We start from the raw sequence: 12,582 nt of genomic DNA on the forward strand, positions 1-12,582 counted from the left end.
TGACAAGCTTCATTGGCCTAGTATTTCTATCATGAAAGTTAAAATGTCAAGTGGGTGAAACAAAATTCTCACAATGATTTCACATGACTAAAGTAAAAAGCTAATTTATACGGACAGAAGATGAGAAATTTCTATGTTCTAAAAAAGGAGCCGAGCTTTCCAACCAAGGCCTGGCAAAATGGCTCCTGCAAAGAAGGGGGATGTAAAGAAAGGCCATTCTGCCATCAATAAGGCAGTAACCAGAGCATACACCAACATTCACAAGTGGATCCATGGGGTGGGTTGCAAAAAGTGTGGCCCTCCCGCACTCGAACAGATCTGTAAATCTGCCATAAAGGAGATGGGAACTCCAGATGTGTACACTGACACCAGGCTCAACAAAGCTGTCTGAGCCAAGGGAATAAGGAATGTTCCATACCCTATCTGTGTGCAGTTGTCCCCAAAACACAACAAGGATGAAGATTCCCCAAACAAGCTCTACATGTTGGTCACTTCTGTACCTGTCTCCCATTTTCAAAAATCTATAGTAGGGCGCCTGGGTGGCTCAGTGGGTTAAGCCTCTGCCCTCAGCTCGGGTGATGATCTCAGGGTCCTGGGATCAAACCCCACATCAAGCTCTCTGCTCAGCAGGGAGCCTGCTTTCCCCTCTCTCTCTGCCTGCCTCTGCCTACTTGTGATTTCTGTCAAATGAATAAATAAAATCTTTTAAAAAAAATCTACAGTTAATGCGGATGAGAACTAATAGCTGATTGTCACAACTAAAGGTATAAAACTGAAAAAAAAAAAGGATGGGGAGCTGAGAATACTATACAATTCATAATAAACAGAAAGAATTTGACCAATCATATTTTATATGGAGACAAAAGCACACACAGAGAGAGGCACACACAGGAGACAGAGAGAGAGAAACAACAGAGGTTTCCTCGTCCCAGATGTATCTTCAAATTCTATCCCTTATGTATAAGCATCTCACATGGAAACATTGACAATTCTGGAATTTTGATGATGTGGTATAATTTATGTTAAAATACAGGAAGTAAGTACGTGGTAGTAAAGAGATTAAGTGTTATTGGATTTTATTTTTGCAAATCCATATGATAAACCCTATATGCTAAGGATATAAAATTAATGCAACTTAATATAACTATTTTAGACCCAAACTTCAAAGCCTAACACACACAAAATAATTACGCCTTTCAAGCAATGAACTATTGTTTACAAATGAAGCATATGACCCAACCAAAACAGTTAAAGTACCAAGGTTCAAATAATGACTCTTTCCACCATCAGTACATCCTACACTAGCATGGACAACCATTGCCCCAATTCTTCAGTCTATGTCTGTGAATACACAATAAAGGGATCAAAGCTGAGGATTAGCCTTCTCATTCCTGTGAGGCCAGTCATCACAGTATTTTTCTTCCTCCTGAAACCCAAGACACCTTAATCCTCCACTCCTTTCCATCACCCAGTTCATCTATTTTCCTGTTTTGGTAAGATGGAAAGTTGAAATGCATGACATCAGGATACATAAAAGTGATAAAGCAAGACTATTAATCAAAATAATTATTAGCATATCAACCAAGTAAATATGCAAAAATCTAGTAAATAAAAGATACTACCATAATTAAGGTCAAGTTCATTGCTTTATCTCATGTCTGCCTGCCCTTCACTCAGAAGATACTTCAGTTTTATATTCTGACATGTTTACATGGCATCTTTTACATCCTGGACAAAGATAACCCAAGGGTTATAAATAATATTTTCTGGGTCAGCATTTTAAATAAATTTTAAAATTCCCCCTAAAATATGAATTATAATGACAATATTACAATATTAGAAAGTCTGTGTAAGAGATGCCTGGGTGACTCAATCCTTGGTTAAGTGCCTGCCTTAGGCTCAGGTCATGATCCCAGGGTCCTAGGATCCAGCTGGTATTGTATAGCATCAGGCTCCCTGCTCAGAGGGATTCTGCTTCTCCCTCTCCTTCTTCATCCTGTCTCCCCCACTCATGCACTCTCTCTCTGAAATAAATAAAATCTTAAAAAAAGGGTCCCTGGGTGGCTCAGTGGGTTAAGCCTCTGCCTTCACTCAGGTCATGATCTCAGGGTCCTGGGATCAAGCCCCACGTCAGGCTCTCTGCTCAGCAGGGAGCCTACTTCCCCCTTCTCTCTCTGCCTGTCTCTCTGCCTATCTATGATCTCTGTCTGTCAAATAAATAAATTTTTTTTTTTTTAAAAGTCTTAAAAAAAAAAAATGACTGGGCTCCTGGGTGGCTCAGTGGGTTAAAGCCTCTGCCTTCGGCCCAGGTCATGATCCCAGGATCCTGGGATCAAGCCCCATGTCAGCGGCTCTGCTCAGCAGGGGGCCTGCTTCCTCCTCTCTCTCTGCCTGTCTCTCTGCCTACTTGTGATCGCTGTCAAATAAATAAATAAATTTTTTAAAAAATATGACTGTGTACTATTTTTTAAAATATAGACATATACCCAACACGACAAGTAGAGTTTCTGTTTTCCTCTGTAAATCCATTTAAAAGTATATATATGATTACCCTATCAAGGTCAAAAGGGTTAGACTATACTCAGGGACAGGTAAAAGCCTTTGAAGTGGTCTTACCATCAAAAGAATAATTATCAGGGCGCCTGGGTGGCTCAGTGGGTTAAAGCCTCTGCTCAGGTCATGATCCCAGGGTCCTGGGATCGAGCCCCGCATCAGGCTCTCTGCTCAGCGGGGAGCCTGCTTCCTCCTCTCCCTCTGCCTGCCTTTCTGCCAACTTGTGATCTGTCTGTCAAATAAATAAATAAAATCTTTAAAAAAAAAAAAAAGTCATCTTAAAAAATAAAAGAAATAATTATCATAAGAGCTTGTGTATTTTCATGTGTGAAAGTGTAGTTTTGCTGTGTTTCTGTTTCTCTGTTCATAAAAGTATAGATGAAACATAACTAACCTAATTCAAGATGTTAAAATTAATTATGTTAAATAAAATTAAACAAAGCACTGAAGTTGGATCACATGCTGGTGGCTCCTTCTGATCAAAAAGATAGTGAGCAGGGCGCCTGGGTGGCTCAGTTGGTTAAGCAACTGCCTTAGGCTCAGGTCATGGTCCCAGAGCCCTGGGATCGAGTCCTACTTCGGGCTCCCAGCTCCATGGGGAGTCTGCTTCTCCCTCTGACCTCTCCTCTCATGCTCTCTCTTACTCTGTCTCTCTCTCTCTCTCAAAATAAACAAATAAAAAAATATTAAAAAAAAAAAAAAGATAGTGACCAAGTAAGGTTTTTTTTTTTTTTTAAAAGATTTATTTATTTATTTATTTATTTGACAGAGAGAGATGACAAGCAGGCTGAGAGGCAGGCAGAGAGAGGAGAGGAAGCAGGCTCCCCGCTGAGCAGAGAGCCCAATGTGGGGCTGGATCCCAGAACCCTGAGATCATGACCTGAGCTTAAGGCAGAGGCTTTAACCCACTGAGCCACCCAGGTGCCCCCCAAGAAAGGTACTTCTGAAGGACATTAGTTCCCTAATCTAGAATGTATGACCACTTACCGTTTAGGCATAAAACAATGCAGAATATAAATAAGCTGATGACAATTTATTTAATTTAGGATGAACTACATGTAAATTCTTTATAATTCTGGAAACATGTATATCTTCAAAGTATCAATATCAAGAATATTCACAATATTTGAAATGAAATCCTGGAACATATAGGGATGTTTACTGTAAAATATTGTATATTTATAGAATATACAATATATTGTAAAAATAAACAGATTTGATTCTACTACCATTCAGTGTTAGCCCTTTACTTTCCCCACCCCCTGCACTGCCTTCTCTCCCTACCAATCCACCAATCCAGTTTCTATCATCAGAACTTTACAAATGAACTACAACATAACAAGGTTTTCAAAGAAAGAATAATCACGATGTAATTCTTCCATCATGTAAATGTAACAGTACTGATTAACTCAATCTCTAGAACAGAAATGACCACTTTCAATGTAAACTGAAGACGTTACTCTTCTATTACAATCCTTCCCTATTTCCTGAAGTTAAGATTCTGCTAAGATACATATATATTAGGCATTGTTCAGCAGTCTAACCTTCAGATTTCAAGATTAATTTTAGAGTACAAAAAGTCAAACCTCAGGACTTCCTAAAAGACCTAAAAAGCTTTATTACTATACTTCTTTGGTTTCTGTTATAGAAACATTTTTTTTTCTAAGATTTTATTTATTTATTTGACAGAGACAAAGACACCGAGAATGGGAATTCAAGTAGGAGAGAGGGAGAGGGAGAAACAGGCTTCCCGTGGAGCAGGGAGCCCAATGCGGGGCTTGATCCCAGGATGACCTGAGCCAAAGGCAGATGCTTAATAACTCAGCCACCCCAGCAATGAAAATAGTTCTTAATCATATTCACACCCATGAAATCTTTTCCTGAATGACACAAATCAGAGTTTCTGTGCTAAAATGTTATGATTCAAATTCCCTGCTTTAGAGAAAAAAATTACCATCAATAATACCTGACAATTATAATCTGAGCTATGTAAAGTCTAAAATAACTATGAAGGATATACATTAGTGGCCATTTTTAAGTATGCTTTATGATGGTAAGATTTAGGGAAGGAGGTGGGTTATTTAAGGTATGGACCTGTTCATATTTACAGGATGTGCTAAAGAATACTTTGAGCTTATCTCCTTAAAATGATTGTGATAGGGGAGCCTGGGTAGCTCAGTGGGTTAAAACCTCTGCCTTGGGCTCAGGTCATGATCCTGGAGTCCTGGGATTGAGCCCCACATGAGGCTCTCTGCTCAGCAGGGAGCCTGCTTCCCCCTCTCTCTTTGGCTACTTGTGATCTCTATCTGTCAAATAAGTAAGTTTTTTAAACATATTTAAAAAAAACGATTGTGATGGGTAGCTCAGTTGGTTAAGCACCTGCCTTAGGCTCAGATCATGATCCCAGGATCCTGAGATTTGAGCCCCCATGTGGCTCTGCTCAGCAGAGAGCCAGCTTCTCCCTCTCCCCCTGCCGGTCACTCCCCGATTGTGCTTGCCCAAGGGCACACGCAAGCATGCTCTTTGTCAAATAAATAAAATCTTAAAAAAAAAAAAAGTTTGTGATAAAAATCACAGATTGAAACCTGCCTAAAAATTTCATTCCTAGATCTTAACTCAATTTTGCTTACTTGTATTTTCTATTGACAACCTGTATTCTATTTGCAACCAACAGTCCAGTAATAAAGCCCTCTGAAACATGTATCTAGCAGAAAGGGATCAGACCAATCTCAGAAGTAAATAGGATGGTATATGGGTTAGGTTGTTTATAATACAGCTTCATTACCTTGAAGTATTATGAATTCTCAAACTATAAAGTATCTTCAAATTGCCATATAACAGTTTTAACATTTGGAAATTGTTAAAATTTCTAAAAACTGTAAAAAGGCAAAAAAAATGTTTCCCTTGTCAGTTCCCATTACATTACAAATGCACTTTTTCCAGATAATCTGCCTTTATCAATTAAATCAAAGAGCCTGGATGATTACATTTGAAGTTCATAAAGGACCAAAAGAGTAATATATCTAACCCATTTGAAAGTGATATGGTTTGGTCTTTGTAATTTTTATTTTAAAGGTTGTACGAGGCTAGATTATCAGGCTGCTGCAAATCCGGGAAATCTATCAGAGGCATAAGATGGAAAAGAAAAGAGAAAATGAAAAGACAAAAGTAAATACATTTTCCATTTTGTACAACCATTCAGTAGTAATGCAACTAAATTTAGTTAACCACTAGTTAACTACTTAATCATGCAAAAGTAACCATTCAGGTTTATCTTTCTACATTATCTCTCTACATGAATCACATTATTAATGTGATTTCTAGACCTTTCCGTAAATTACGGAAAGTTTGTTTGTTAAAAAGTAAAAGTACTTTTAATTAAAAATTACATTAATTATGATTTTAGAATCTTAGGCACTTAACTGAAATTAAGGCAAGGATCACTACAGAAGTATTAAAAATGGTATAGAAAAGTTTGTTAAAAATTAAAAGTACTTTTAATTAAAAATTATATTAATTATGATTTTAGAATCTTAGGCACTTAATTGAAATTAAGGCAAGGATCACTACAGAAGTATTAAAAATGGTATAGAAAAGCAGTTCACCAAAGACTGAGACATTGTGCCTGGACATGTCTCCTCCATAGTTGTGATTAGTGTGTCTGCTTCTTTTCACCTCGATCTATCTGGATGGTGTGGAGATGAGAAGATAACAGGAAGCTTTTTACACAAACACAAATCTCTCTCCTGAGACATCTTCTGAGTGATGTATCAACACGTTAAAATCATGAGAAACCTTTCCAAAATTACAATGATATATACATACCCTTTCAATACAAAGCATTTCTCATTATCATTGATGGCATATAGCTTTCTTCTCATTCTTTTCCCTTTCACAGAAGAACCCAATTATAAACACTACACAACTACTGACGCAATATAAAGTAATTTCTCCCAAATTCTCCTAATGTGATCAATCTTCTATGTATAGAAAATGTATACCATCAACTTGCATGACAAAGAGTCCCAGTGTCTAATGGGCTTAACACTCATATCTCAGTCATGGCTGCATGGCCAGGAAAATGAACATCATGATGGACTCCTGCATTCTTCACATTGTGCTCATGGACAAAGTCAGTGTAGTTTCTATGTGCAGGCTGGGGTGGGGACAAGGCCCTTGTGTTCCACTGGTTTCCACCACGTTGACAGCAGTCACTGGCAGCAGAGAGCCTGGATGGTTGGGAGTGGGAGGGGAGCACAGTTAGTCAAAAGGAATAGGAGAAAATGGATGTGTAAGAGGTAATAAAGGAGAAGGGCAGTGTGACCTGCATGCAACACTGCTGTAAGTAGTTATTGACATTTACTCCATGCAATGACATTCAAAAATAAAGGAGGGGGGTAGAATCCAGAAAGTTATATGTAGTGGAAAAACTCAATATGCAAATATGAATAAGTAACCAGAGTCAGTTTAGTGAATTAAATAAAGAGGAAATTTCACAGAGAACAAAACATTCTATCTGTCCCTGATGCTGGTATCAAATTCAAAGTTAAAAATGAAAAAAAAAAAAAAAAAAGTTAAAAATGTTGTTTGAAGTTCTAATGAAAAGGAAAATATATTTATAATCTACTTAATTCAAATATTTAAAAGGACACTTCTGTATTATGGACAAAAGCATATACAGAAAAGAGTAATTGTGAAAATTATTCCCCAAATTAGGTGATTTCACAAAACTGAAATCTAGGAAACAAAATTCAGAAAGAACATTAAAAAAAAAAAGAAAAGAAATGTTTCCAATTAACAATGAAGAATCATTGTTCCTTCTATAATCAAAGTTCACAGGACCTCAAAATGAAATTTAACAGGTACAGATAATGTGATAAGATTGTAAGCCCCTCCAAGAAACAGTTTAGTTAAGTATATTAAGATACTCTTTAATCACACAGTGCTATAGAACAGGCCTACAAAACTATGAGAGGGAAGCATGCATACAAGCAGTTCCTGGTTAGAAACAGAGTCCTCCAGTAGAAAGACATATTTGTCACAGAACACCAAGATTTTGTAACACAGCAAAAAGGGCAGCACATATTTAAGATAATTATAAACAACAACAAAAAAATCACCCCAATTATGTCTAAAGATAAATTTTTAAATACAGTATTTTTCTAACTCAACTAAAATATGAATCCTCACCTTTTTTTCCTTCAGGAAACTGAAATTAGCTAAAAGGATTTTTCAGAACAAGCCTGAACGCTTTTTTACTTTAAAATCGTATTTTCTTCAATAGACATAGAACTTGTTCACCAAATCTACTCCATAATATTCATGACCCTCAATATACAGTCTATGAAAATTTAGGAAATTAAGTTAGGTTTATGTTCTCCCTGATATATGCAAGATTTCCCAAATATTATTCACTTTTGTTGTTGTTGTTTATAAATGGTTAAATGGATTTAATATGTAAATTGTTTCTCAAAAGGTGATACTATGAATATCAGATAATTCTACATTACTGATATACCAAATCATTCACCGAAGTAATGGTGTCACTTAGAAGATATCAATGAGAGAATAAAGAACTGAACATGAAGTAGGTTTAGATTAAAATGGTTAGAAATTATCTACCTGGTAATAGTCTGTTATTCTGCCCAATTGTTCAAACCTTGGGAGCATTTCCATATTTTAACATCACTTTCTAAAGGAGGACTGTTTTATATTCATTTAAGAGCATTAATAACAATAAAAGCATGCAGAAACAAAAAGTGAAATACAGAAAGCACTTTAAATTCAGACTGGGGAATCCATTAGCTCCAAGACAGATCAGTTCTATATTCAGTTTCATGCCACTGCTGCTGACATACACTGAGGCTCATTAAGTTTTCAGATCGCCATTTTACTCCATTTCAGTAAAGGAGGTCTCAGCACAAATACGTAACAGAAGGACACATAGCTCCAAATTTTTCATTTTCCTTAAAATTCAATACTCTCAGATTCAGTATTGTCTCTTTTAAAGGCTGTGTCAAAGGAACTACATAGTGCCTAATAAATTAAATAGATTTAAATATGTGCCCATTAAAATTAGAAAACTCAATAAAGATTTAGTATCATAATATAGTATGCAAAACCCACCCCCCAGATTCTCATTCCATATTAATATAAAAGGGGTAAGCAAGTATTAAGGGAGTTCTTTTATAGTTGAAATCTGGTTTCCTTGCCAATAGGACTTGGTGGTAACATCAAGGCCATAAAACATAGCTGCTTACTGGAGCTGTGTTTTCAGTAAGAATTGAAGAAACTTTTTAATGGCTTATAAAAATAAAGACTAAAATTTGATATTTAGAAGCCTCACTGTTCATACTTTAGGTGTGTGCCCACATGCACACACACACACAAAGTACTCCTCTATCATAATCCCAGGTAAAAGGAAAAAAAGAAATAGATAACGAAAAAAAATTCCTTCAATCTTAGAAACTAATCAAGTTATTTGGAACTGAAGTAAAAGTATGCCCAACAATGAAGAGCAAAGCACCTTGCAAGTTAGTTAAGCCAAAATAACAGTGAAAAACAATTACATAGCAAAGACTGAAAATAATCACCAACCACTGTTGACCCACCACCATGAAGGAAGAACTGGTTGCACAGAAAGCTGACCAAAACCTTGAGATCACCACAGAAACTCATTAGATTTCAGGTACTTAACAAACTAAGAGCAAGAGAAAAAGAGAAAATTCCTATGAATTATCGAAGTTCATTTCATAGACACACAACTTGAACAGATGCAACCAAATGACCACTCAACCAAATAATTGCCTAGGAGCCCTCCAAGCCAAATACATTTATTTGGGAAATGATGAATCCTGCTGATTACACTCCAATAAGTCACAAAGTATTCACATTTGTGTACTAACTATGAATGTAAAAAAAATTAAAAAGACCCTGGAAATCTAAACAATTAAAGTATCTTCTCTGTGATCAGATTATCTCTCCATCCCCCAAAATGGAGTATTTTAAAACTTTGGTTTATTTTAGGTTATAATCATGTTTCCCTTTGGCTTATCTTCAGTCTTTAATGAAAAAACACATCCAAAAGCACTAGCATTATGTTGTGTGAAACAGATGAACATATTTTCCTTATTAATCCGAGAAAAGGTTCTACTGACGAGCATTTAAAGTCCTTTTCAACAGAGAGCAACCCACCACTTCCAATCATGTTAACCAAAATAAGGAGAGATGTCTGATGTTCTCCAATTAAATAACTGCATTCCCTTCTTCATACATATCCCTTATTTTCCCAATCCCAATATGACTGCTCAGTAGTATGTTTCTGTTCAGCTTACAAATATGAATAATTTGTTTTCAATCATATTTAAAATATTCTAAGATTATGGCTGGGAATTTAGAATACCATTAAGCAAGCAACATTTTATTCCGGTTTAAAGAGTTAACAAACCATTTCCTGTCATGCTGGTCTATTCCAGGATTCCTTGGAAGATTCTCTATCTCTGCCAGCACAGGACCAGAGGGAACAGAAGGAATCACAGGCAGAGTAGATTTCACATCCCAAGCCTGTAGGTTATAAAATTATAAAAATCATCTATTTTGCCTGACAAAACATTTCATCACCAATAAACAGAACATTAAAATGAAATACTACCTACGAACATAGTGCAAACAAATGCTTGAATGTTATGTACTACCTCATAGATAAATAATAATCCAACTAAATATTAGTTATCTTATTCATTATATAGGATTTACAAGAATGGAAAATGTTCTATAGAGCACCTGTTCTATTTACAACATCTCATAAGAGCAGAAGGTTTCATTATCCACATTACAGATTAAAAAAAAAGAAAATGCACAAAACTTTCCCAAAGTTATACCACTTAAAAATTCAATTAATAGTACCACTATCTGTCATAACTGACTAGTGTTCCAGTATTTAGAAGCTTAAGATGATCTCACCTGTTGGGAGCCATTACTTTGGGTCGAAACATTATTATGAACACTGTAATGGATAAAAATATATATTAAAAAACTATATATAAAATTCAAGGGCTTCACATTGTAAAATTATACATATAGTAATGAAGGTAGCTTTATTTTTAAAGTAATTGTTTTGCTGCAAATAAAGAAAATTACTGTTGGGGGTGCCTGGGTGGCTCAGTGGGTTAAAGCCTTTGCCTTCAGCTCAGGTCATGATCTCAGGGTCCTGGGATCAAGCCCCGCATAGAGCTCCCGGCTCAGTGGGGAGCCTGCTTCCTCCTCTCTCTCTGACTGCCTCTCTGCCTACTTGTGATCTCTGTCAAATAAATAAATAAAATCTTAAAAAAAAAAAGGAAAGAAAATTACTATTGGAACCTAAAACTAAGAATGTAAGATGCCAGAAAACATTTGCTTTTATAGACAAATACTTGTTTTTCTATAATCTGCTCATTTGAGATTTCCACATACCTATATTTTAGTTGTGCTTAAAATATGTAGTTCACTACTAATCTTGTTTATTTATTGGGCAGTATCTGTTAAGGATGGCAAAATGCAGAGAAGCACAAATGATACCTTAAATTCAAGGCATTAAGCACAAATATCCAATAAATTTATCTGTGTCACTTCTTTTGTATATTACTACCCTCTCAAGATATTCTAATGTCAGCAATAGCTCAACATTTTAAAACTCAAAAGGCCTTAGTATAAACTTGCTTTTTAACTTTAATTGTATACTTTCCACTCAAAGTGATTTATAAATATGTGTTTAAATTTTTAGTTTAGGCTGTATTCATTTCCCTCCTCCATCGTCTTCCCACAAAAAAGCACTTAAACTCAGTCAAAAACAAAATAAATTTTTTTAAAAAACCTCATAACAGCTAAAAAAGAGAACAAATATTCAATAAAATAACTCAAAGATGACATATGATCACAACAAAATGATGGGAATAAAAAGTTAATGGGCCTCAGACCTTCTAACATAAATAGTATACATGCATCCTGAGGTATAAAATTCAACTAAGATAACTGAAAGTATGTTCAAAGTTTTACACACACACACACACACACACACACACACTCTCCTGAAAAGTGAGAAAACAATTTACTAATTTAATGTGAGCACTAACGTTCCAGGAAAAAGAGATAGGAAATTAAATGTATTCAATCCTTTATTTTTAAATTATTGTCTTTCAGGGATAAGGAAAGAACACTTAAGGCACCCCAAGGAGATTAAAAGGAAACCACTGCCAGTACCTAGCTGCCACAGATCTCTTCATAAGAAAATCATACCCAGGGACGCCTGAGTGGCTCAGTCAGTTAAGCACCTGCCTTCGGCTCAGGTCATGATCCCAGGGTCCTGGGATTGAGTCCTATATCTGGCTCCTTACTCAGCAGGGAGCCTGCTTCTTCCTCTGCCTACCGCTTCCCCTGCCTGTGCTCTCTCTCTGACAAATAATAAATACCTCTTTAAAACAAGTAAGCAAAAAATACTATACACAGCCAAGATGGCATTCGAGTAAAAGGAAATGGGCAGGGGTACCTGGGTGGCTCAGCTGGTTAAGTATCTGCCTTCAGCTCACATCATGATCTCAGGGTCCTGGGATCAAACCCCAGGGAGCCTGCTTCTCCCTCTCCCTTGGTCTCCCCCTGCTTGTGCCTAGTCTCTCTCATGCACATAAATAAAATCTTAAGAAAAAATAAAAAGGAAAAGGAAATGGGCAAAAATTCTCAAACAAAACTCTGAATACAGCATCTAGGAGCCTGCCTTAGAGGGGTGGGAACAAAATAAAAACAATCTGATGAAAGATAATCAATTAAGAAAGAACTCAAGAATGAAGAGGCTGGGGTACCTGGGTGCCTCAGTTGGTTAAGTGTCTGCCTTCAACTCAGGTCATGATCCCAGGGTCCTGGGATCAAGCCCCACCATCAGGCTTCTTGCTCAGTGGGAGTCTGTTTCCCTCTGACGCTCCCCTCTGAATTTTTCAACTACCCAACTCCGCACTCATGCTCTTTCTCTCAAACAAATGAATAAAACCTTAAAAAAAA

The 12,582-nt window shown here is 36.5% G+C and overlaps 1 protein-coding gene and 1 pseudogene across 9 annotated transcripts in view; one reads left to right on the top strand and one right to left on the bottom strand.

Annotated features, from left to right (window-relative positions):
* Positions 1 to 12,582, bottom strand: part of EPB41L5 (erythrocyte membrane protein band 4.1 like 5) — a 139,158-nt gene that overhangs the window by 61,619 nt on the left and 64,957 nt on the right. For 8 of the 9 annotated variants that reach the window (XM_059166627.1, XM_059166626.1, XM_059166625.1 and 5 more), the window contains exons 15-16: positions 10,516 to 10,558; positions 10,001 to 10,116 (exon numbers count right to left, since the gene is read on the bottom strand). In XM_059166627.1, coding sequence (XP_059022610.1) covers positions 10,001 to 10,116; positions 10,516 to 10,558 — 159 coding nt within the window. Of the gene's footprint in view, positions 1 to 3,565; positions 6,783 to 10,000; positions 10,117 to 10,515; positions 10,559 to 12,582 lie in introns of those variants that run through there. The other variant, XM_059166630.1, reaches the window with a different exon arrangement.
* Positions 179 to 5,643, top strand: LOC131827706 (large ribosomal subunit protein eL31-like; annotated as a pseudogene).

Source organism: Mustela lutreola, chromosome 3 (assembly GCF_030435805.1).
Source record: "Mustela lutreola isolate mMusLut2 chromosome 3, mMusLut2.pri, whole genome shotgun sequence".
In the NCBI taxonomy this organism is placed as follows: Eukaryota; Metazoa; Chordata; class Mammalia; order Carnivora; family Mustelidae; genus Mustela; species Mustela lutreola.